General features: G+C 40.5%; 1 protein-coding gene across 1 annotated transcript in view; it reads left to right on the top strand.

Moving 5' to 3' along the window:
* The window catches only part of LRP1 (LDL receptor related protein 1), a 2,772,300-nt gene that overhangs the window by 1,948,551 nt on the left and 797,137 nt on the right, over positions 1 to 26,612 (top strand). The window contains exons 52-53 of the mRNA XM_044083629.1: positions 9,370 to 9,498; positions 17,775 to 17,897. Coding sequence (XP_043939564.1) covers positions 9,370 to 9,498; positions 17,775 to 17,897 — 252 coding nt within the window. The remainder of the gene's footprint in view (positions 1 to 9,369; positions 9,499 to 17,774; positions 17,898 to 26,612) is intronic.

Genomic DNA, 26,612 nt, shown 5'->3' with positions numbered 1-26,612 from the left:
GTTTTAAGTATGTGGTTACTTAAAATTTTGCAAAGGTAGCAGGAGTCTTGACAGGTGATGAGTCTTGCCTTTTCCTAGTTTCATTTCGGTTTACATGCATGTCTGGGTAGATAATTTCCAACCTTACCCACTTTGAAATTTGTTTGATCACAGTGTCAGTCATGTATTTATACAATTCAACAAGAGATTAGAGAGTCTTCTACTCAGAAACTTTCATAACATTTGTCTGTCTCAAACTTGACCTGTTAACTATCCAAGATGTTAATATATGCCTGAGGAAACTACTAGATTATAGCTGTATTGTAATCTGATGGCCCCCACCCCCAAATTCCTTAGGACATGGGATACTTTTCTTAGCTATTCATCTTAATAGTCATTACCTTGTTATGATTATTTTTTTATGCCCTCCTATTTCTATGTTGCAGTATTCATACTGTGGGATTTTCTGCCTCAGGCGACACGACGTTGGCTCCTGTACAAAAGCTTAAGCTTGGCTGCTGTAGGTGCATGTGATGTCACACAGAGGGCCATAAACCGGGGACCATAAATATGATGCCTGCACACACAGACCTCAGAACTTTTCAGCCGCAGACAGTGTCCCACCAGCTACTGATATAGGGGATGAGGGACACCCGATTACTCCATCAGTTTCGATGGCTGCTCTGGCAGAGACCATTTCTGCAGCCACAAAAAGTATGTCTGCGAAGTTAAGCTAGATGCTGGGCATAACCGACATCGAGGAGGAACCAGCACTTGGTTGGCCGACCGAGACTTCTCCTGCTCCAGCCCAGGCCTCTGTCTCTAAGCCTACCCCTAAGCTCATGCCAACAAAGAAAAAAAAAAGACTGAACACTTGAGCCCCACGCCTCAAGGAGCTCCAGATTGGCAGTCGTTTACCAACTCACTAGGCCTTTATGGCTCTTAGGTCCTCAGGCCCTGCACCTACCATCATTCCTGTACTGAGCCCCAGGGCAGCCTGTGCTTCCTCCCTACCTTTAACCACTACTCATCAGGGAGAAGAAGAAGAACCAGAGCAGTCCTACTCCTCTACTGAAGAATCTATTTCCTATGTCTCTCAAATTGCTTCACCTTTGGATTATAACTCCCCAGGTGAAGACTCTATTGAAGGAGATTCCCCACCAGAGGACATTACCCTTGGGGAAATTATTATAAAAATGAAAGAATACTTCAAGTGAGATAATGCCTTAATGTCAGATACCCAGAAAAGGTACTTCGAACTTGAGTCACAATCCCCTTCAGATATTCCTCATTTGCTTCCAGCTTTCTTGGATGCCTTTAACTCTGTCTCCAAGAATCCAGATTCACAACCTCCTGCCTCTAAAAGGCTGGATAGATTTTACAAAATGCCTGAAGACCAGAAAAACTCCCTGGCTGACCCAGCAGTTATTGTTGTGTCTCCAGACAGTCTAGGCAGTTATCCTCTGCTTCACTTTTGCCAATAAAGACAGCAAAACCATGGACAAAATGGGTAAGAAGTTATACACCTCCTCTACCCTGGCCTTCAGGGCTATCAATTACCAAACCCACATGGTTAAATGCCCCCTGGACCTTGTCTCCCAGGCTTCCACCTTGCTGGCTTCTACCCCCGACTGTCCAACCAAAGCTGACATTGCATCAAAACTACCTCTAGCTACTTTGCCTTACGCAGATACTCCTGGCTTCGCCTACAACCTCTACCAGGATTTAAGTCCAAAATCATGGATGCTCCTCTGGACCACAACTTTTTATTTGGGAAAAACTCAGCAGAACTTTTCAAAAACTTAAAAGAGAAAAGCAAAGAACTACAAGGTCTGCTGGTGTCCCCCTTCCCTAGATATTGTAGGAACTACCCAGCAAAAACATCCTTTGTCAGAAGGACTCTTTCAGCGGGCTGCCCTTCCTTCTCAAGGCCCCACAGGGCAGCCAGGAGAGACAGCCTTACTCCAGACCCCCCAACTCTCAAGCACCAGCCAAACAGCTCTTTCCAGACCAAGGAGGCCACTCTTCAGCATGACTGTCCTGCTCAACTGCCTGTCAGCCCACCTCACCCACTGCCTTCCCTTCTGGAAATCCATCACAGCAGATCTTTGTGTTCTTTCCATCATCCAAAAAGGATATGTCCTATCCTGGAAGGAAAGACCATAACCAAAAAGAATCCCTTTCCCTCCAAAAAATCAGCTTCATCTGTTCCCTCTCATTCTGAAAGAACTCCTGGCTCAAGGAACTATAGAACCAGTTTCCTCAGGACAGGAAGGACAAGGTTTCTATTCCCGTCTTTTTTAGTTCCAAAAAAGGATGGCCCTTGGAGACCATTCCTAGACTTCTGAACCTGTTCCTGAAGGTTCCCTCCTTCAGGATGCTTTCCGTTCAAACTCTCCTACCCCTCATCCCCTCCCGAGCCTTCATGGTGGTCACTCTGGACTTAAAGGATGCTTACCTGCACATTCCTATCAGGCCATCCCACAGGAAGTTTATGCACTTTACTGGCCACTCTTCACACCTACAGTTTACAGCCTTGCCCTTTGGCTTGTCTATGGCTCCCAGAGTTTTTACAAAGTGCTTGGCCCCAGCCATTGCCTATTGCAGAACCAAGAGAGTCTAAATCTACCCTTACCTGGATGACATTCTCATTCTGGCAGAAACAGAGTCCAGTCCAGTCAAGTTCATCATGTCTCTCCTCCACAATTTGGGATTCACCCTAAACCTTCAGAAATCCTCTCTTCTTCGTCAACAGGACAAAGTATTCCTAGACTGCAGGATCAGCACAGACCCGATGAGATCCTTTCTTCTGCCAAAGTGCAGTCTTGGTCGTCCCATTTTCAAAACCTACTTTCAGTAACTCACCTATCTGCAAGACAATTTCTGCAAGTTCTAGCTCTCATGGCAGCCACTATGCCCATGCTCCCATTAGCAAGGATGCACATGAGAAAATTCCAGTGGTACCTAAAGAATGTGTGTTCTCAGAGCCAACAACCACTAGACTGTCTGAAAACAGAACTACATTGGATTCAGTAAATTTTACAGAACCAGGGCATTCCTCTACAACTCCCACCCACCACCCAATCAGTGCACACCGATGCATCAGACCTATGCTGGGGGGCAGCGTTACAGGATTTCAGGGTACAACAATGTCGGACCCCTGCCCAGCAAAAGCAACACATCAATGTCAGAGAAATGACTGCTGTCTTGCTGGCTGTAAAAGCTTTCCTTCCCATCTTGCAACCAGGGCTGCTCTACATTGTGACAGACAACAAAACTGTCATGTGGTACCAAAACAAAGAAGGAGGGACAAAGGCTTACCAGTTATGCCAAACAGTCCTATAAATTTGGGATCTGGCAGCCAACCACAACCTTTTCATGCAGGCCTCTTATATCCCCTCTCAGGAAAACAAACAAGTGGACTTGCTCAGCAGAACATCTTCTCAACAACACGAATGGATGTTGCACAGGGATACCTTCCTAGACATTGTCCACCAATGGAGCAAACCTCAAGTGGATCTGTTTGCCTCCACCCATAACAGACAACTACACACATTCTGCACCAGGGATTATACCCTTCTAGCCTGGAGAGTGAATGCCTTCAGCTTTCCTTGGAAGGGAATGTTCCTGTACGCCTTCCCTCCCTTTCCTCTAATACAAAAGGTCCTTCTGAAAATCAAGAAGGAACAACCAAAAATCTTGCTGGTGACCCCCTATTGGCCAAGGCAACATTGGTTCCACCTTCTTCCGTCCCTAGCTAAGGGCAATCGCCACAACCCCCCCCCCCAAGGTGGACCTTCTAATGCAACAAAAATGAACTTTCATTCACCCTCAGGTGTCTTTGCTGCACCTAACTCTGTGGGTGATCAACTTCTGATCCCTTTCAGACAACTGTACTCAGAGGACATTTGTCAGAATGGCAGAGATTCTCAAAATGGTGTTTCCTTAAGGACAGGGATCCTTTTCAGGTGGATCCCTCACTTGTCTTTAGCTAGTTATGTGAGCCCATTAAAGAAGGACTAGCGTATTCTTCAGTAAAAGTCCACCTTTCTGCCATTTCAGCCTGATTGTCTTTGCAGCCACCACTGCGTTTTCCGACTGGACGTTAAACTTTTCTTGAGAGAGGTCTTGCATATCAGACCACCAAGAAAAACCATCCCTCCTCCCTGGGACCTCAATTTTGTGCTGGAAAAGAATCACCTTACCTCCCTTTGAGCCAGCCAGCACAGGGTCTCTACAAATGTGCACATGGAGAACCATACTTTTAGTGACCATTGCCTCTGCTAGAAGAGTGTCTGAACTACAGGCCCTCATGGCCTATCCTCCTTACACCACCTTCCACAATGACAGGGTGACCTTGTGCACAAACCCTTCCTTCATGCCCTTAGTGGTGAACAAACTATCCTTAAACCAGTCCATTCACTTACCTACCTTCTTCCCCTCTCCAACTAATACTGATGAGAGGATCCTTCATTCCCTAGATGTACACAGACAACTGAGATTCTACTTAGACAAAACTAACTCCTTCAGATGATCTGACCAACTCTTCATCTCCTTTCACCTCGGGGCTCTGGGTAAGGTAGTCTCCAAACAAATAATTTCCTCTTGGATCAGGAAATTTGTTCTTTGCTGCTGCTCACATCATGGCAAACAATTGCCTCAAGGAGTTAGGGCTCATTCAACTAGAGGCATGGCTACCTCCAAGGCCTTTCTTAGAGGGCTGCTCACAGCCTCCATAATGGAAGCAGCTACTTGGTCTACATTTCGCACTTTCACAAAACACTACAAGCTAGACCAGGTCTCCAGGGCTAGAGCAAGATTTGTTGGGGCAATCCTGCAGGGATTCTTGGAATCCTCTACCTCTTCCCCATCCCTTCACTCCTTCTAGCTGTGGTACTCTCCCACAGTATGAATACTGCAACATAGGAATAGAAGGACAAAGAATAGTTGTGTAAAATCTTGCCATAACTGTAGATGTCTTTCTCTTCCATGTTGCAGTATTCCTTCCCACCCTCCACACCCCTTTTTTCTATCTCTTCTGGGTGGTTGGTCTTTGACCTCTCTATCCACTCCCTACAGGCTAATCTGTACAGCCCTTCAGGGACATTTGTTTCTTAGCCTCAACTTGTTCTTTTGTACACCTTATCCTGGGCTTCAAGTTCTGAGGTCTGTGCGAGCAGATGTCACGTTTATGGCTCTGTGTGTGACATCCCACGCACCTACAGCAGTCGGGCTTAAACTTTTGTATAGGAGCTGACGTCGGGTCACCTGAGATGGAAAATCCCACAGTATGAATACTGCAAGATGGAAGAGAAGGACATCTGTGATTATGGTAAGATTTTACACAGCTATTCTTTTTCCTTGTTCTGGAACGTTTCTGCAGTAATTCTCTTTACAAAACAAGTGCACCTGAACTGCTAGTTTCTGTCATGCCATTTGTCTTGTAACTTCCCTGTTACCATTTATATCTTGAGAGGGCAGTTTGTTCTTAGATTTCCATTTGCCTTAACTCTTGTATCCTTCTTGGCAAATAGAAGCATGACTTCAGGAAGAGTTGTAGTGTCCTAATTGCCTTTCTTACTCTTAATGATAATATCATGCAAAATATGACTGGTGGAAAACTGCCATTGTCATCTCTAGTTTACCCAAACCAGCTGACTCTGTCTAGCTTCTTTAACTTTCATCTGAAATGTGTATTTGGCTGTTGTCGCTGCCTTCCTTTCTTCAGTAAGAAAAAACTTCTGAAGTAGAACATATGTGCAAATAAACTCATGTTTCCCTGTCAAGGTAAGTAGCTGCATCCCGCAATGCTTAGTCCTCAGGCCGCTGTTGCTTTTTCTTTACATTAGCACTGTTTTTTTCTTTATTTCTCCCCTCCCCCTTGTCATTGAGCTTCTGTCTGTTCCTTCTGCCCAACTTCAACACCATCTATACACCATATCCCCCTCCCCAGTTGCTCCTTACCTGCTCCTCCTGTATGTAGCCCTTTGCCAGGAGAGTCCTCTCAACTGCTTGAAGGGTTAACCTCCTTGGTAGCTCAGTTGTAGCCCTTGAAAGCAAGAGATCCAATGTGGAGCCACGGACTCGGAGCTAGGAGGGAGCCATCATACATATGGCAGCCCGTAAGTATCCCTAACTCCTGAAATCTGAGGTGATCACCTTTGAGGCTACTGGTTTCCACCAGATGGCACACAGACATTGGGCCTTCTCCTGTGCTTACCATGGGTAGGACGACTGGCAGTTGGTCACTTCACCCTGCCTCACCAGTCAGCCATACTAATGGTTTGAGTCCACTCTCGATCTTGGAACATCTGTGCCACACAGACACCCTGCCTCTATGCTACCTTTAACATCTCTGGCATTCTGGTCCTTTTTTATGCTGGATAGCATGGTTGTTGGGTAGTATGCCCCATACATTCACAAACTTCATGCTGTTTCGTTTCCTTTTCATGATTTAGGACCACTTCAACACTGTGCATCTTTCCATAAACTGGAAAACAGAAGCCATTGCTTTTTACTCAGCAAAATGACTCTTCCTGTTATCTGACCCTTGAGCTACATCCCCATTCCAGAGAAGTTTCTTCACTTTCTAAATAATTTCAAATACTTGGGTTTCTGCCTTCATCCTCATCTTATTTTTGTAGTTCATCCAGATACAATATCTTAACAGACTTAAGGAAGTGCTAAATGTTTCAGAATAACTACTGATGCATTAAAACTGCCATGACTAAATGTATCCTGATTCATACACTAGAGTATAGCCTGTCAATAGTTATCAGCTGTTTTTTTTCCAATATAATAGAGTATTGGTGATGATAAAAATCTCCAGATTTGTAGTGCAAGCCCCCAGTGCTTGACCACGTAATCGCCTTTGTACCACCATCATTAAAGATTGTTGCTTTTTTGCCAGTGGTCAATACCTCATTCTGCATACTTATCTTCTAACATTACCTCACCTTTTTTCTTTTGAAATATGAAATCATTGTCAGTTTAACTTGCTTGCATGTGTACTTTTATTGCTGTAATGTGGTCATAGCTGAAAAATGTACTGTGAGCCTAGTCTACATAAAAATAAAGTAGAAATACTTTTTATGTGGATGCCTGTTCCATGGTATAGAAGGGTGACATCCTAATGTGACTCAGGCAGACTGGGTTTGATTAGCAGCTCAGACAGTGTAGTGGAATCAGTGATGGTGGGGGAGAGGGATGTTGAGGTGTAAAGCCTGCTCATATGTTTCAAGGAGTGGGTGTAGTAGTGTCTGAGAGACTTTCCTAAAACTCACACTTCTCAGTGGAGACTGGAGTTAGTGATAAGGTATCAGCCAGCCTGGACATTTGGGGGAACATGTGGCAGGGCACATCCCCTTGTAATACATGTGTGCATGTTCCCTGAGTGTAACTCCATATGTGGTGGGAAGGATAAGGCTCCACAGGTAGCAATATGATCTTATGGCCATAGATGGCCACTGCTGTCCTTGCTCATGAGGCTTTAAGAGCCTGTATAGCTGAAAGGCTGTCTTCCTACTGAAGAGATGCGACCATCTTGGTGAAGGGGCATACATGGGATATTCCTCATTATGCAGTGTTCCTAAGGAAAGACAGAATAGTAGGGTGTGCAGGGGTCCTGTTTTAGGAGTGGCTGATCCACAATCTGTGGTAGCCAGTATCACCTTCCCACATAGAAGAACTTTGTATGCCATCCATCTTTCTCAGTGTTCCTAGGATATGCCTGAAGAAGTTAATTCCCTTAGTGACTGTTGTACGATGGGCTGGTCAGTAAATTTGATAACTACCAAAACAGTTTTTTGCATTATTTTTTTTTATCAAAGAGGTACTACAGCTTTGATCGACCTACCAAACTCTGGGAATTGCACTCACTATGGGGTTTCATAGGAGAGCTTATGATTTCATGAATAAGCAAACTGAATTTTTTTATCATGCATGCTGCCTGAGTTTGTACATTGTTGCATGGGATTGTCATTGTGAAGAAAGAAGCAAGTTGTTTATATGTATTTGCTTACTGCATTTGAGCACAAGGGTGACAAACCAGTCTGTTGTGTCCTTCTGCTGTCCACAGATAGTGTGACATCATCTCTTCCCACTGCCGTTATATATGAATGAACATTACAAAGGATCCCATTCCTTTTTTCATGTCTTCAGCTATGATGCTGTTCTGCTTCCCTTGGGACTAGGCTGGTTTCATTCAGTAATCACTTTCTGTACAGCTTTTGCAGTGTTTATTCTCACTTGCCCTTCTCATCCTGTTTCGTAGGCAGCCAAGTACCACTCTTCTTTCTCATTTGCATTTAGATAGTCTGTTATGTGTAATACAACTTGGCATCCATATATTGCTGTTCCCAGCCAAGTTCATTGCTCAGTACAGGAAGATACTCCTTCTTTTTACAGATATTTAATTTCTGCAGAATTCTAATACCTTTGCTTAGCAGCTCATATGTGTGGTAAAAAATAAAACGTGTCATTTTAAAATGTCACATCCTGTGTTAGTGGTGCAGTCCTTTTGAAGTCTTCCTTAACAGAGAAGTGTGCAAGTATGTTGTTTTTTAATTCATAGGAAAAGTTTAAGTAACAGGATTTTATTTTTCCATATAACCCATAGCTAATTGTAAACATCCTTATTTTTTTTAACCTGTTGCTTTACATCTTTATGAAATTATTATAAGATTTACAGTGGAAATTTAAAAAAGTTGTCTGCTAGTAAATTGGCAAAAACAAAAAAGGAAGGTGAAGTTGTCTGTTTATAATATTCCAAAATAGGGTATGGTTAAGGAGGTTTGCTCCTTTTGACAAGGCATTTCTGACTTGCCTTTCACATCGTGAGGAGGATGCAGCTTTATGTGGCTGTACAGCTGAGGTTTATCTTACCTCTTTACTTAGACACATCAGTGTGAACGCCATGAAGACCAGTATTGGTGTATGCATAGAGTGAGCACTCAGCATAACTAATCATCTTCTGGGAGTGTCTTCATCTTCATCAGAGAAAGCTGTTGCCACGTTGTGCTCCTTCAGTGCTGTTTGCTTTACACTGCAACAAATAATTTTGGATTATACATCCTGCCTTTGTTTGTGCCATGATCTTTGCTGTTGGGCTGAGGCTAATGACTGTGGACAGATGGAAATGTCCACAAATCTGTAATGTATGTATGTTATATGTGTCCGCCGAACAGTACTCGATCTGAAGTTGCATATTTATTTAGGACTTGGAACACGTACCAATAACAGTTGTAATGCAGCAGTTATGTAGCGTTAAATAAATTTGTAATTGCTTACCTGAAATCTGTTTCACATAAATAAAACAGCTGTCTTATCTCTAGTGTCTGTACAGTGTTACCTTTTGATTGTGGTAGTAACTTTGTCTGCTCTCTTTTACAGACACAAAGACCTGCAGCCCCGAGTCACACCACTGCCCAGGATCTCATGTGTGTATTCCTTTGCGCTGGCTTTGTGATGGGGATAAGGACTGCCCTGATGGATCTGATGAGACTACCAGAGCTGGCTGCAGTATGTAAATGCAGATTTTTAGTGTTGTAATGTGTAATAGCATTAACTCATAACTTTTTGAGGATGTATTTCTCATAGAGGGTGTTTGTAGGATAGACCAGGCATTTTGATGAGGTTGTAGACTGAAAAGTAGTGAAAAACTTTACAAAAAAAATTGCTCAGGCTTAATGGCAAGAATTAGGCTGTGTGTTCATAACTATCTTTAATGTGTCAGTTAAGTATAGTAATGACTACACCATTTGGGCCAAGTTGCGTTCTTCTCCTCCCAAGCTATGTTTTTTTTTCTCTCCACTTTTCCCCATTTCCTGAATTTTATTCCTGCAGTGTATTAATGTAGCAAAAAAAAAAACCCAGCACTTCACTAAGAAAAATAGTAAAGTATGAAGTGATGGTTTGCAAAAAAAAAAAAACCCAAAAAACTGCAGGATGTTTAATGTCCATCATAAAGATCACTGATATATGCCTCTAGCTAAATACTAATTATATGATTCCTATGATAATCCCTGCCTGACTTTTTTTCTTTTCAGCAGTGGGCCAGAGTGCATGTATCGAATATTGATCTTGTGACTGTTGCATGAAACCTACATGCAAAAGAAAGGACACTACGCACACTGAACTGCTTCATGTTTTCTTGCAACGACAGTAGTCGCTCTTCAGACTTCCTTTAGTTTGATGTCATTTCTTGTGCCTTTTTGGTCTTAGCAGAGACAAGTGTAACTGCTCTAATTCTGTAAGAGTTAAATATTGATGTTCATCGTGCATACAGCTGCAGTAATCACAGATGGGTTCTCTGCCGTCAGGCGGGTCCTCGGTCGGCCGAATTCCAAAGTCTTGGTCCGGGGTCGGTTGTAGTCACTTTCTTTCCTGACGTCAGTGCGACAGGGGTATATAAGACACAGCCGACGCCATATTCTTCAGTCTTTTTTGCCGCGCGGTGCCTGAAGCAGAAGCAGTTCGCAAGTGCGGGTAGGCCAGCTCCTGAATTTACAAAAAATTGGAAACTGAAGTCTTCATTAAAGCTAAGTACCCCGTTGGGGAAACTTTTCTTGCCTCAGACCGATGTCAGAAAAAGTTAACAACTGTATTTCTTGTGGGAAGCAAATTCCGCATAAGGATTTCCATTCCCTCTGCATACCTTGTTTAGGCCCAGACCACGACATCTCGGGCTGTCGCTTTTGCGCTACTTTCAATAAGCGCACTATTAAGCGTCGGGCGGAGTTCACCCAACATTTTTTCGGTAAAGCCTTTGATTATAAAATGTCGTCGGAGACTCCGACTACCGTTTTGTCCAAAAAACGCAAGGACAAGGACCGACACGCGAGGTCTGCGGTCCCCATCGACACCACGCCAAAACCGGCTACACGTGGTCCGGTTCTCAGCGAGACGCCTATGCAGTCCCTGACTACCGACGACACTTCTTTGGCGGGGTCTTCTGTAACCGAGACCGCAGGTACCTCTGCCCATACCCAGACTACAACCACCGAAGCCACTGTGAGCGTTGAGCCTCCTAATGTGGACAGGTCCACTTCCACCCATGGTGTCTTTAGACCCTCATCTTCCTTTTCCATTAAGGCCTTTACTAAGTCCAAATCAGCCAGGTATCCCAAGAGGCCTGTTGCACAGGGCCCATCTCCAGGCCCCATGCCTAAAAAGCAGATGCTTAAAATGGCTGAGGATTTAATTACTCTTATCAGGGGTTCCCAACCCCCTCCAGACAAGAGACCCAGAGTGGAGGAAGATTCTCCCTCTTCTGATCAGGGCTCCATTTTTTCAGATCATTCTGAGGTAGAGGAACACTCTTTCACCCCTTTTGAAGATTCTGATGCAGAGCAGTCCATTCCTTCTGTATCTCCTCCTGAGGATTTTTCTTTTGGGGAAACCTTGCACACCTTGAGGGAACACTTCCATTGGGAAGGCCAAGACTTTTCTGATTCCAAGAAAAGACTTAGGGAATTTCTTCTGTTACCTCAACACAGACCTCTGGCGATACCTCCTGTCTTGGACATACTGGATGATGTTTATTCAGAGGCTTGCCTTAATCCGGATTCCCTGCCTCCTGCCCCAGTTAAGCCTGATAGGTACTAAAGAGTTCCTAACTCTCACCAATTTCTGTACAAAAGCCATAATGCTGACCCTGAAACCATTTCTCAAGGCCCCAAGGGAATGAAGGCCTCTACTGCTAAGAATCCACTACTTTCCGAAAGAGAGTCAAGATCCTTAGAAAGGTGGGGAAAAAAGGTGTATACCTCGGCCACCCTAGCCATGAGGGCCTTAAATTGTCAGTTTCATATGCTTAAATATCAGCAGTTTCTGTTATCACAATTAAGAAATAAAATGTCTCAACCTGAACAACCAGATTTGAAGGAGTTGCAGGATATGATGCATAGTGCAGAATAAGTGGGTAAGCACACCTTACAATGTGGCTATGATGCCCTAGAGGCCTCAAGTAGAGCTGCTGTTACAGGATCAGTTATTCGTAGACATGCATGGCTTAGGGAACAAATCTTGCCTGATCATGTGAAAGCTAAACTACTAGATGCTCCTTTACAAAAGGATGTGCTATTGGGTACTACAGTATCTAGCTGAGCTGCTGAACAGTGGACTTTCATTTTCCTCCATAAAAATCCATGCCTCAGCCATTTCTGCAGAATTCAACACGGATCCACCCTTATTCTCTCACCCACTCTAAAGACAGTTCCTCAGAGGGGCTAAGAATATAAGACCACCAAGGAAACAACCAGTGCCAGCCTGGGATCTTAATTACATTTTAGAAAAATTAACATTACCTCCCTTTGAACCAGCTGCCTCAACAGATTTGCAATATTTGTCCTGGAAAACAGCTTTCCTTCTGGCCATTACCTCGGCTCGTAGGGTTTCGGAACTACAAGCCCTCATGGCTGTGCAGCTCTTTCTCATCTTCCATCAGGACAGGGTTTCCCTTCGAACCAACCCATCATTTATGCCTAAAGTGGTACCCAGGGTAGCTTTAAATCAAGCCATACACTTACCTACCTTTTACCCCAATCCTCAAAACAAAGGGGAAAGGCTACTACACTCCTTAGACATCCATATGCAGCTACGTTACTATTTGGACAGAACAAAGCCTTTCAGGAAATCAGAACAACTTTTTGTCTCCTATGCTGTAGGAGCTCAAGGGAAGCCAGTTACCAAACCGACAATTTCAAAATGAATAGGCCACTGCATACGGTTTTGTTACGCCTATCATGGAAAATCTGTCCCTACAGGCATCAGATCCCACTACACCAGGGCCACAGCTACCTCTACAGCCTTCCTCAGAGGAGTTTCTACCAAAGATATTTTGGAGACAGCCACTTGGAGTTCTGTGCATACTTTCACAAAACACTACCACCTGCCTTTATATTCCAAAACTAGAGGAGGTTTTGCCACTGCTGTGTTGCAGGGCATTCTGGCTGCTCCCAGTTCCACCTAGTGCCTACCACCCTGTGCGTAGCTTTGGGATTCTACCCATCTGTGATTACTGCAGCTGTATGCACGATGAACATAGTACAGTTTTGTACCTACCATAAATGTAGATGTTCGAGTGCTAATACAGCTGCAGTACAGGTTTCCCTCCCTCCTTCCCCTCTTGGTAAAGGACTAGTGGCTAACACCTCCTCTTGCAACCTAATTTGGGGTTATCCTTCTATGGTGTATTTGCTTGCAACTACTGTTTTTTGATTACATTGCATTGCTTGAATATATATATATATATATATATATATATATATATATATATATAATTTATGTATTGCCTTCCTTCTGGGGGCACCTGACATCTGGAGCAAGAAAGACTGAAGAATATGGCGTCGGCTGTGTCTTATATACCCCTGTCGCACTGACGTCAAGAAAGAAAACGACTACAACCGACGCCGGACCAAGACTTTGGAATTCGGCCGACCGAGGACCCGCCTGACGGCAGAGAACCCATCTGTGATTACTGCAGCTGTATTAGCACTCGAACATCTACATTTATGGTAGGTACAAAACTGTACTTTTTGGATTCATGTCAGAACAAAGACAGTTTAAGCAAAGCAACAAATAGTTAACCCTAAATTAAGGCACTTAACACAATATATGCAAAAATAAAGAAAAGACTATAAGTAAAAAATAATCGTTAAAAACAAGTTTCCATTTTTGGAGTGGGGCAATCCTTTTGTGCAGCCACATAGGTGGGTTTGGCCCAGATCGCCTTAGATATGCTGACTCCACAGTTACACACCCATGGGAGAATAGCATGCAATTCTACTGCTTAATATACTGCAATTAAACACTCACCTCACACTATGCCCTTTCATAATTTTGGAGACACTTGACCTAATCCAAAACACATTTGTACAGTCCTCAAAAGTCTTACTGAAAACTCCTTCTTCATAACATTGGCTTTTGATTTTTGCTGCCCTTTGTTTTTACACATTTTATAGTAAAGAAGGTGATGTTAGAGCTGTCAGGCAAATTGCATAGTCCCAATTGTTCTGTTTCTTCTACTAATGATGTCCCAAGTGAAAGTTCACAAGTGTTGTTAATGGAGATCACTGTCGTTGTACTCCTCACTACTGTGATGACTTGTCGCTGGGTTCTGGACATCCAACCTGACTTCAAGTGCCAGAACCCTTTCCCTCTGGGCATGTCAAGAAACTCACATTGTAAAACATCTATCTGTGCCATTTTAAAATTGTCTTGCTGCAGTTCTTTGTGCGTGCCTTGTAGAGGTAACATTTGGTGTCTGTTCTGCTTCAAAGCTCAGGACAAGGTAAGTAGCCCTTTGGGAAACAGTCTTCTTCCTTATTATATTTTTGAGAAAATTGTTTTGCATGGTCTGTCTTTTTTCATTCCCTTGGTGGCCACATGTTAGAGCCTAAGAATGGAAGGTGTATTTGTGTCAAGCAAATTCTCCAAAAAGATATCCATAGCCATTTGTTTAGGGCGTGAATATGAAGACAGACTGCAACCTTTGTTAGGGTTTCACACCTATAACTGTTGAGTAGACAGCATTCCCTGCAGCACTGTCTCAAGGTAGTATTGCATTCCCTGCAGCAGTACCTCGAGGCTTGAGCCTTTCACCCAGTCCGTGACAGAGTCTGCAGGGCCATCCTTGGATTTTGATGTCTTACCCAAGAAAGTACAGCTAAAGAAGAAAGCAGAAAAGGGTGTGGGAGATGCAGTTCGGACTGATGGTGTTTTCAGTTAGTTTGGTGGGGAAGGGGCTAGGTCTTGATGAAGTGCTTTTGCAGAACATAGACTGTGCCTCTTATTCACTCTGAGACCTCTAGTGAAGCTCCTTTGATGATCCAGTCCTGTGTGCCCTTCACTGAAGCTCACTTGACAGTTCCATTAAGAGAAGATGGGATTCTGACAATACTTAGGTGGCTGTAGCAGACAAGAGGTGGGAGTTAAATGCTTCCAGATTTCTCTGAAGAATCTAGTAGTGCATCCAGCTCTAGTGTCCTTTAAACCAGAGAAGGGGTCCAAATCAGTTCCTATTCTCAGTTGTGTCCTAAATGATAAAGAGAACTGTGTGCCGGATAAATTTGGGAAGACTGTTTATATTGTTGCTACCCTGGCCTTCAAGGCCATTAATTACAGACTCACTTGACCAAATTTCAGATGACTCTCTTAAACCACCTGAGAGAAAAGATACAGGGAGTGCCTAAATACAGACCTGAGGTTAAAACCTTTACGGCTCATCTAGACAGTCAGCTGATGAAATAATGAATTAAGGGTGGTAATGATGCCGTGAACACAAAATTTAGTCACAGCGACAGGTTCACTGTCTAGAAAACATGCATGGCCGAAGGTACTGTCCATGCCAGAGGATGCCGAAGCGCAGCTGCTTAGTGCACCCCTTAAATAAGGAACTGTACTTTGGGAACCATACTTTTGAAGTGTTTAGAAAAATTGAGGAAGGAGAGATGTCATGCAGAGTGTTAAATTTCTCCCCACATGCCAAGGTATGAATGAAATAATCACCCAGCAGATATGGATACTACAGTCATTTTTACAGCTACTGATTACAATTTGATAAAAATCCCAAAAGTGGCAGGAATCCTCCTTACTTAAAAAATCAAGAACACCTACTTCCCCCATTCTGCAAAACCTTCTGACATTGGGGTTCATAGAGGTGAGTTTTACAGAAACTTTCCTGATATCCAGAAAAGACAGATTTTGGAGACCCATTTCTGGATCTATAAAAACTTGACAAGGATCAGAGAGCTCAAGGTTGTTACCTAAACAGACTGACAACCCTCTCTCTACTTGGTCACACAGACTCCTTTGCGGGTATCTATGCCTAACCTGTCCAGCCACGGAATGTCTCCTCGACATCCTATTCCTTTGCTGAGCAAATGTTTCGTCTGGTAAGCAGTTAGGAACTAAACCTTAATCAACAGATAAATAAGACTCATTGTCATGAAGAATTTGTATTCCCACTTGTAGAGCTAACGTTTCAGTAAATGTCAAGTAGAAAAGCACCTTTGCCACCTTCAGGGTAAATTTAGATAACTGGATGGGCAGCTTCAAATTCTGTCCATGGCCTGGCTTGTGCTGCCCTTCTTTGGGCTTGAGGGAACTTTTGAATATGGTATATTGGCTAAACTTGTAATCTGTAGACTGATTGCCAAGTACTTACTTATGAATTAGAAATATTTTCCTTTTGTGCTGTATTACTGACATATTTGCTATTCATAATTATTGTTTTCATCTAGCTTTTGTGATTAGGGTATAAGCAGTGTAGTAAATGTGAGCTTTATTTCAGGGAGTAACAGCTCATTATACTGCCCACCCACAGTCTGATGGTTGTGCTCTGGGCTAAGGACTTTTTTCCTCAGCTCTTCCTCTTTGCTAAGTAGGATGTACTGGCAGAGGTAGAAGGGGCCTTCTATGTCATTCCATTGCATGGCTTGCTATTCAGTCTTTCAACATCAGACAGTTTTTTTTTTTTTTGTCTGCTACCCCCTCCCCTGGACCTTGCCCCATTTTTAGCACCCCTTTCACCCATTTGTTCTAAATGTATGGGAGTCAGACTTTCTAATTGAGAAAACCATTCAACTCTCCATCAGTATGCATGGTACAGAGTCGGCTGGTCTTAGGGAGAGCTATCCTCTCTCCATGGGAGGCACTCCCTTGGCAGCTTCTAAAGCTGCCATTGCTGTCTCCCAGTGGGGAATGTGCTTTTGCATGCCGAGTTCCCCTCTGCTGCGAGAACAAGATGCACTGTGACAGTGTGGGATTGGCAAATTTGAACTCCTCTGAGTAGTGAGCCAGAGGGGTAAGGGGTATATACGTTCAGATGTTTTTGTTGACCAAAGTGTAATGTTTACTTTCTTTCAAAGATTGTCACTTTGATGGGGTTTTTTTTTTTACTAATATATGTGCTCATTTTTGACTAACAGAGAGATCCCTTCCCAGTCTTTCCATTGTAAGGTCACACTCATTTCCTCAGACATCCAGATAAATGCCCCTAGTATGGGATAAAAAACTAATGCAGGTAGAATGATTAAAAAAAGAAGTGATTCGGTTTTGTTCTGGCCTCCAGTCCTTTTTCCTTAAGCATGGACATCTTTGAAATGTTCAAACTTTTGTAGTATTTTGGCACTCCCTTAGCCTTCTAATTATATTTGATATTTTAAGAAGATGAATTAAAGGCTGATTGATGAGCTACTAAATGCTTTTTTATTGGTGTTGATAACAGTATGGTGTTATGCATCAGAATTCTTTCCAGGTGTGCTTGATACAGATTTTTTTTCTTTAGCCTCCTGTACCCCTCTTGTTAACATGTAGTTGCGTCTTCTGTATTCTCATTCATATGTATGTTGTGTGTATGCATGTGTGTGTGTGTATGTGTCTACTCCCCCAGTTTGACTAATACTGATGCTTGACACATTGTTGCAGCTAGATGTCTGTTGCCAGATGATGTTTAAGCCAACAGTGACAGAAGTCATTCACCTTCCCTCTAGAAGGGCAGATTAGCAGTTATGCAACATGTACACTGTTTTCAAAACATATTGTGGTGTTTTCTTAATTGTTAAACATGTATTGATGGGAACTGATTACATGCTTCTAAACTCTACAAGTCCTATGAGTTGCCTTGGATGGCTTTTCTGTATGTGTTACTTAATCTTTGAAAGCCTTCTGTGTGTATGAATAAATATTACCCCCGCCCCCCCCAAAAAAAAAACTTTGCTTACATTTTTTCTTGTGTATACATTAATTGATCGCCATAGGTATAAGTTGTATTTTTTTTTCATTTGTGTTTATAGATTACACCAACAGATGTGATTCAAGAGAATTCATGTGTCAAAACAAGCAGTGTATCCCAAAGATGTTTGTCTGTGACCATGACAATGACTGTGGTGATGGTTCTGATGAATCTCCAGAGTGTGGTAAGCACTAATCTCTTTGGTATTTGCTGTGTACTTGTGAGATTTATTTTGAACTAAGATGCTGAGTGTGACTGTAAGTTTTAGTTTTCTCAATCTACTTGATTAATTTATTTTTGAATTTTAATTAAACTTGTCGTACATGATCGTATTTGTAGGTATATAGAAGAAAAGGGCATTGGGGAAGGGTTCACAAATTCTTGTCATATTCTTTTTTCTGAGTCTTGATTTATGATTAAAATACAAGGGTACACTTTGCATTGATCTTCAGTGCCATGGTACTTTGATTAATAAAGCAAAGACTTACTAGAAGCTGATTCATAGAAGTAGGACGTTCTTGTAAATTGTTTTTTTGCAATCTCAGTTTATAATGTACAGAAATTTAAAGATGTTCTTTATAATTTTTAAAATGGAATTGCATGCGCTGATAAAATGAAAAACAAACAGCTGTACTATTAATTCTATCAGTAGATTTATCCTCACCTTGGATTAATTATAGTGTCCAACTAAAACATACAGGAAGATACAGTATCCTTGATTTATACTTTACATATACTTTGCTGTAGTGCTACAGCCAACTTGAGCTGGTGGTATGTAGGCGCCAATCCTCTGTTTTAGAAATCTGTAAACTTGACTTTGCTATTGTGTCCTGCTTCTATTTTTTTTTTCCTGACAGAAAACACAAGCAAAATGCTGATGAAATGCATTGTAGTTCTCATACCCATTTGCTGATTTGGATAGATAAATATGGTTAAATTTATTTCTATATTTGATGGTTCAGTGCAGTCCCATAAATTATCAAATTTGCTTGGTTAATCATATTCAAACCCAAGTCTGCATGCACTTGAGCAGCCCCATGTTTACATGTTTAAACAGGGAGAGTTTTTTTTTTTTTGAGTTTTGTATCAGAAGTCTGTAAAGTCGGACTTCCAACTTGGCTGCACATTGAGTAACTCTAGCTCTTCCAGTGTGAAAACAGAAGCTCAGCAGAGAAGGCCAGTAGATTATGGGTAATTTTCAGTAGTGACTAGTATGCTTGGATGGCAGGAAAAAAGAAATACAGAGAGCCTGGAAAAAAAATCAGCCACAGATGTGAGGAAAAAAACACTGACTGAGGAGAGTTCTGCAATTGTTAATCAGAAAGCAATGCAACCTCCAGACATGGCTTCCATTAACCCTCAGGAAGATCTAAGACAGCTGCACACAGACTTGGTTAATATAAACAAAACACTGATGGAGTATATCAACACAAGCAACAAAAGGCTGGACAAAATGGAAGAAAATTTAAACAGATATTCAGATGAGGTGATAAAGCTGCACGAATCAGAGGCTGAAAATGAAAAGGGTGGCTGAATATGAGACTACTCAGGAAAGGATGTTTCAAAAATAATAGAATTATATGACCAAGCATGCAGGGAAAACCTAAGATTTTCAGCTATACCAGGGAGGCCAGAAGGAAAAGACTGCATTAATTTTATGAAAGAACAAATAAGCAACTGGACTGGTATTCCACAACAGGAGTTGATAGTTGAAAGGGCACATTATGTGTATTGCTCCAAACCAGGCTATGAAAAAGCTGCCTAGACCGTAAATAGTAAAGATTCAATCCTACCAGTAGAAGGAGTTGATTCTGACAGAAGTTTGGCAGAAGGACAATATACTAAATGTGGGAGCAGAATGTTTGTGGAGAATGATTACTCATTGTACACCAGGCAGAAGAGGAATAAATTCATTGCACTATTCGGGGAATGTTGAGATGCAGGTGTGAGATTTAAACTGCAATACCCAGCTGTCATTGAGGTATTCTTTTGTGAGGGGACAAAATCATTTTTTCATGAAGTACATGCTAAGGAGTGAATAGAAAAGTTTGTCCAACAGAAAGTGAGCTGTGAAACAGAAGGAGATTGTGCTTCTTGTTCTTCTGGTAATAAAGACCACAGAGAGACTGTACCTGTAAAATCTTTTCCAGTGTTTCAACAGAAAATGTTGGAGAGAAGGAAGGGAGCATGAGAGTTCACTCGAAGAATCAAGAGTACATTGGAAATAAAACAGAGACAGGATTTGGGAGATGGCAATGAATAGTAATAAAACTAGTAACTTAATGTGGGAGTTACAGTGCAATAATTATATATGTGAAATATGACAGAACAAGAAAATCTGGAAATATTGGACTTTTTCAGAATTTGTTGGACTTGTTGGGGACTCTGAATTATATATGCCCTACTTCATTTTGTTAATGTTCAAAAATGCTTTGGGGGAGGGGAAGAGAAGGGAGAATTTTTTTTTTCTTAATAGTATTATTTTTGTGGTGTATGGTTTTCTTTGCATGCTATAAAATAAAGTTTTCTCAGTTATTTTTAAGTGTAATGAGAGCTGTAAATAGGTGCTGCTGTTCTTTTTTTCCGTTTTTCTCCCTTCTTGTTCAGTTTTAAGATATGTAGGTACTGCGGTGTAATAAACTTGTTAAAAGAGCATAAAAGAAAAATTAATGTGTTTTTTCTCATTCGTGCATGGGAGAATGACTGGTTTAAGGACCTTAGATTGATTTAGTAACAAGTTTTAAGAGAAAGCAAGTAAATGAAAAAGAATATTGAAAATATTATGAGGCTTTTTTTCTAGCAAATGATTGCATGCTTAGTAGCAGTTCTGTATGCGGCACTCATGCCTCCATGGAGACAATCAGATAATGAGAAATTGACTGAATGGTTCTTATGTCTCCATGGAGAGGAGACAGTCTGATAATGAGAAATTGGATGTCGGGTTCTCAAGTCTCCATAGAGACAATCTGATAAAGGGAAATGGTTACAGTCTAGTGGAGAATGATTGGGGGGAAAGGAGAGAAACTGGCTATATGATCTCTGAAAGCATTCAGGGGTTTCCTAGCAGTTATAAAGCTAAGACAAAACCAGTAAGCACTTTGTAGAAGCACAGTCTGTGCTATGCATCTTAGCATAGATAGCCTTTCTTTTAGGTTAATGCATGTCTATGAGTGTGGCTGTCAGTTTGGGATATTTAATCCTATTAGGTGGGTAAAACTTTATTATTTGAAGATATTACATAGTTTTGTGTGTTAGTATTAAATTAATATGTTTTACAAGGTGTTGGGGGGGTTGCATTTTTTTGAGGGCTTTCCATAAAACAAAATGTTTTGTAACGTGACATTGGCTCAAATAGATGTGACAAGAAAAAACTATATAAATGTTCAACCTGCCAAACAGTGTATGCATGTAACACAAAAGCTGGGAACCAGACATTTAACAAAAAAGGTGTTACACATAAAAGGTGGGAATCATAACTTTTTAATACAATGATGCTTTCTGTAATGCCTTTAAATGTGAATGCGCTCACAGATAAATACAAAGAAAGAATAGTGAAATACATTAAAAATGTAGAGTGCAAATAACTGTGTTACAGGAGATGTACTTGAAAAGAATAAACATGTGAATTTGATAAAGGTTTTCAGGATGATTATTCAGCAGAATAACTGGAACAAAGGAAAAGAATATTTATAGTGCAAGAGGAACTTAAATAGTGATAGAAGAGGATAAAAATATGATATTGGAAGATTTGTAGTGCTAAGGAGGCTACTGGCAAGGTAGGAGGATTACATTGGCATTTATTTATATTCCACTTAAAACTGCTATAATGGAGCTTAAGAAAATTATGAGCTAAATTATCAGTTTTCAGCAAAGAATAATACTTATCCATGGGGATTGGAATTAAATTTGCAGCAGTGAAGATGTCTGAGGGACCCAGAAGGGAAAATATAACAAAGGAGGTCTTTTTTAAGAAATTTATGAAAATATTTGGCATGGAATATTTGAATTCAGTAATAGGAGTTTGGAGTAAATTTACATATTATTCCCCAGTATATAGAAACTGGGCTAGGCTAGACAGAATTAACATTTCACAAGAACATGTGCATTTATTTGAAGGTCTTGATATGCACCCAGTGCCTATTTCAGGTCATGCACCAATAATAACTAAAATAAAGCACAAGATAATGAAATAAAAATGAGAGACTGGCACTTTCCTACCTATCTTTTAAAAAGAGAGTAATTTAAGAAAATGGGTAGTCGAGATTATTCAGGATCTATTTGTGAAGATAGAAATTATTGAAAATATAGCTAAGGAGTGGGATAAAATTAAGGTAGAGTTTAAAAACCGTGTGGAATTGAAAGGAAGTTATGGTTAAAAAGTAACAAGAATTACTTAGATGGACTGAAAAATGTTGAAGTGTTGCAGAATAGGGGGAATCTCACAGAAGAAGAGTATCAACTGTCAAATGCTAAGCAAAAAATAAGGGATCCCCTCAGTAATGTACATGAGTTTAGAAAGATTGCTGTTAAGCAACAGTTTTTTTGATAACACTAGAGTACAAAAACTTTTAGCATAACAACTCGGGCAACAGAAAGTAGTAAGGGCTGTTGCAAGGTAACAAGACTTCCTGTAGAGATATTAGAGATATTTTAGAAATTCTATAAAAGTCTGTATAAAGGAGAGAAGTATGGAAACCTAGAGAAGATGGACATGTTTATGGAAGAATTAAATATGGCAAGATAAGAGGTAGATGAGGCTCAATTAGGATAGGAGGAGATGACATAAAAATTGTGATTTATAACCAATCTACAGGAAAGTCCCCAGGAATAGATGGTATTCCTCTGGAAGTTTGGAAGCTAGGAGGGAAAAAACAGATAAAGATATGTGAGGCTTAGTTTAACTCTATTTTTGGAGGAAAAGAAGTGCCAGCATTTTGGAAGAAAGCAGTGGTAGCTGTAATACGTAAAGAGGGTAAAGATCCATCAAGTCCAGCTTCATACAGACCCATTTCAATACTAAACCAGGATTATAAAGTGTTCGTGTTTATAATGGCTAAAAGAATGACAAACATAATGCCAAAATTGATAGATATGAATCAGTGTGGTTTTGTAGAGAGGAAGCAAACATTTGACAACATTAACCGAAAATTGATGATCCAGAGGGGTGCAGAATGTAAGAAACTACCATTGTTGTTGGTGGGTTTTGATGCAGAGAAAACATTTGACAGAGTAAGCTGGGACTTTTGAGTAGGGCAATGGAAAGCATTTGCATTCCCTGATAAAATTTTAAGGTTGATTAGGAGGATATATGAGGGATTGGAGGCGAAAATTAAAGTGGGTGGGGTCCTCCCTGATAATTTCTCCTTGACCACAGGCAGGGATGTTCTGTTTTCCCTTTATTTGCTTTATATTTAGAACCACTGGCAAAAAAAATAAGTGACCCAGAAATTCAAGGAAATAATTGGTATGGTAGTCAAGAAAAGCTGGCTCTATTTCCGGATGATATTATTTTGTATCTGAGAAAACCAGAAAGGGACATTACAGTGTTGTGGAATGTTTAGACTGTTTCAGATCTTTTTAGGATAGAAAATTAATGAAGCTAAAACAAAGACAATAGTAGTAAATTATGTACATACATATGAATTGGTTCAGCAATATCCATATTTATGAGGACGTGATAAAATGAAGTGTTTAGGAGTATAGATTAAAAATGATTCTGATGTGGCAGCTAATTTATGTGGGAAGAGACTAAACAAAAGATAATACAAAAACTGAGAAAATGGAAGCTTTGTTATGTGGATATGGTTAGTAAGATAGAAGCAGTTAAAATGTTTTTAGTTCCATTAGTCTTGTACACACAGGTCAGGCCTATTTTTATCAACCAGAGGAGAAGGTATGGGTGGCAATTAATAAAGAGCTGAAGGACTTTATCTGGGAGGGGAAGTAGGCAAGAGTCATGCGGGATAAGCTGATTCTTCCAGTAGAACAGTGCAGATTGGGATTACCCGATTTGAAGGGTATTTCAGAGCTACACAGTTAAGGTTCCTACACACAACACAAGCAGAAAACTATAATTCAAATTGGAAAGGGATTTTGATGAATCTGAAACGGGGGAAGCTCAAGAAACAAGGTGAGACTAGGATTTTGGATGCAGGCCTTTAAGGTGAATAACAATAGTCATACAGAATATTATATCTGTAAAATAGCAAAAAGTATTCTAAAAACTAAACCAACACTGAAATGATGAAAAGAGATTTTGCCAGTAGAGACGACTGGAATTAGGGATATAGACAATAGGCAAGAGGGGGCTGGCATTTATTGGAGGAAAATGGCAAAGGGACCAAGGTATTGGGAGCAAATAACCAGAGAGGGAAAGATGATAGAATGGGAAGGCACCAAGAATTTATTTGGACTGCAGGTTAGAGATTTGCCTTCTTAATCAAGGATTGATATCAGAGTATAGGCAAACAGAAAGAAATAAGGGGTCCTAAACGAATTACCAGCACTGGTAGAGTTATTAGAATCTAGAACAGAAGCTGCCATTAAAAAAGGAATAATTAGTAGGACATATAAAATATTTCATGATAACTATAAGAATTGATCAAAAGAGGTTAGAATAGATTGGGAAAAGAGATTGGATAAGCAGTTCACAAAGAAACAATGGCAGGATATATGTATGTCTCCCAAATATAGATTTTAGAATTTTGCTTGGAAATGTTTACATACATATTTTTATACCCCAAGTAGACTCCAGAGAATTTTTCTTCAGGAAGACCGCCAATGTTGTAGGTGTGATGGGGAAGAAAGAAGTAGTTGGGGACATGTTTTCTGGGAGTGCATTGAGTTGGCAGACTTTTAAGGATTGCCTGCATGATGCACCGTCGGAGATGCTGGGTGGGCAGTTTGGTGTGACGAGGGAGATGATTTTTCTGAGATGTGATACAGAATTTGATACAGAATTGCCTAGAAATGGTAAGGCCTTGCTGTTTCTAATAATGGTGGCTGCCAAAAAAGCAGTTGCTAGAAAACGGAAATCAAAATCTAAACCAACTATACTGGAAGTGTTCTATATAGTAATAGAGATAAAACAACTGGAATTGAGATCTTTAGAAGAGGGAAGGAGCAAACTATATAGGAAAAAATGGGAATTGTGGTAACAGTACATACAGGGAATGAATGAAGTTTAAAAGAAGGCAGGACTTAAATGAACTATGTTATGTTTGACTGAAATTGTTTGGGTAGATTATAAGTGATGTATAATGTTTGCAACTGGGAGTGTGTCATAATGGGTTTGTGATATAAAATACTTGCAGCTAGGATTGTGTTGATGTGGTTTGTTTTCATTTATATAAATGTACGATTGCCTATTTCGTAAGTGATGGTTTAATAAAGATAACAAAAAACAACACGAAACCAGTCACCAAGTGCAGCAGACCACAGCTGTATTCAAGATATAGGCCAAGAAACTGCCATGACACGTTTCCTGTGAGCAATGAACTGGGAATGAAACCTCCAGTTAAAATCAAATTTTAATGTAGAAAAACTGCCACAACACGTTTTCACAATTGTACATTAATGTTGCTAAGTATCACCACATCCCTTTCATAGTAAAAAATCTTAAAACCAAATACATAGTGTATTGCTAAGAAATACCATATCATTTCATGGTTTAAATATAAGCTCACAGATAAGTAGAACTATGTTATCTTATGAACTACCCTTAAAATACAGACAAAGGGAAACACAAAATTAAAAAAACATAAGAAATATATTTTTACTTAATGCCTGTTTCACAATTTTCCTTTTTTTAAGCTTGAGCAAGGGAACAATGGAAATATATTCATTCATACCCGGGTATTTGTTAGCTTCAAATACCACTTGCCAGTATGTCTCTCTAAATTCTAACCTAGTTTCCCAGGGGCCTCCTCTCGATTCTCTAGATACCATTTCTACCACAAAAAAGTGGTATTTTGCTTGGGGGCATGAAAGTGTGTGTTTGAATAAGGCATTTCTGGGATTACCCTTCTGGATGTCATTCATATGTTCATATTTCCTACGTTTCAGGGTTCTCTCAGTCTTGCCTATATAAAATCATTCACACTCTTTACATAAAGCTACATACACTAGCCCCTGGGAATTACAGTTGGAATAGTTGGAATGTAGGCCTCTATCCATTTCTTCCTAGCTGTTATGTATACTTCCTGTTGTTGAAGAATATACTTACATTGTGGGAATGCCCCACATTTGTATGTACCCTTAGATTTCTTGGAAAATATAGAAGGGGAGTTATTACCTTCTAATAAATTCTTTATATTAAACCCCTTCCGAAAAAACGTTTTAATGGTCTTCCACTTTAAATTGGGTAAATCTGTATATTCATTAAAGTTAGCCCATTCACCTTCAACTATGTTTCTTATAGTATAAGCATTCGCACTGAAATTGGTAATAAACATATTATATGTAGAACCTACTTCGCCTTGCTCTGGACCTATTGGTACATTAGTTTGTGTTATTCCAGTGCCTAAAACAGGTTTAAATTTCCCTTGTCTATTACCACATACCTCCCTTTGTATATCCATTATTAATTCTAGTGGGTACTCCCTCTGCAGGAACATTTCCCTGAGCTTGTCACACTCTTCCAAAAAGTCTACTTCCCAAGAAGTCATGCGACAAGCCCGAACTTATTGTCCCTTGACCATGCTCTTTTTTTGATGTAATGGATGTGAACTGCTAAATCTAATATAAGTATTAGAGAAAGTGGGTTTCCTGTATATACTGTATTTAAACCCATTCTCTGTCACATGTAGGGAAACATCTAAATTAACAAAATCATGGGTCACTTGGTAGGTAAACCTTAAAAAAGTGGCACTCTGATTTATATAATTAATAAATTCCTGTA

The sequence above is a fragment of the Protopterus annectens genome, chromosome 9.part0 (genome assembly GCF_019279795.1).
Source record: "Protopterus annectens isolate FY-2018-M chromosome 9.part0, PAN1.0, whole genome shotgun sequence".
In the NCBI taxonomy this organism is placed as follows: Eukaryota; Metazoa; Chordata; order Ceratodontiformes; family Protopteridae; genus Protopterus; species Protopterus annectens.
This window is presented reverse-complemented; position numbering and strand designations above follow the sequence as displayed.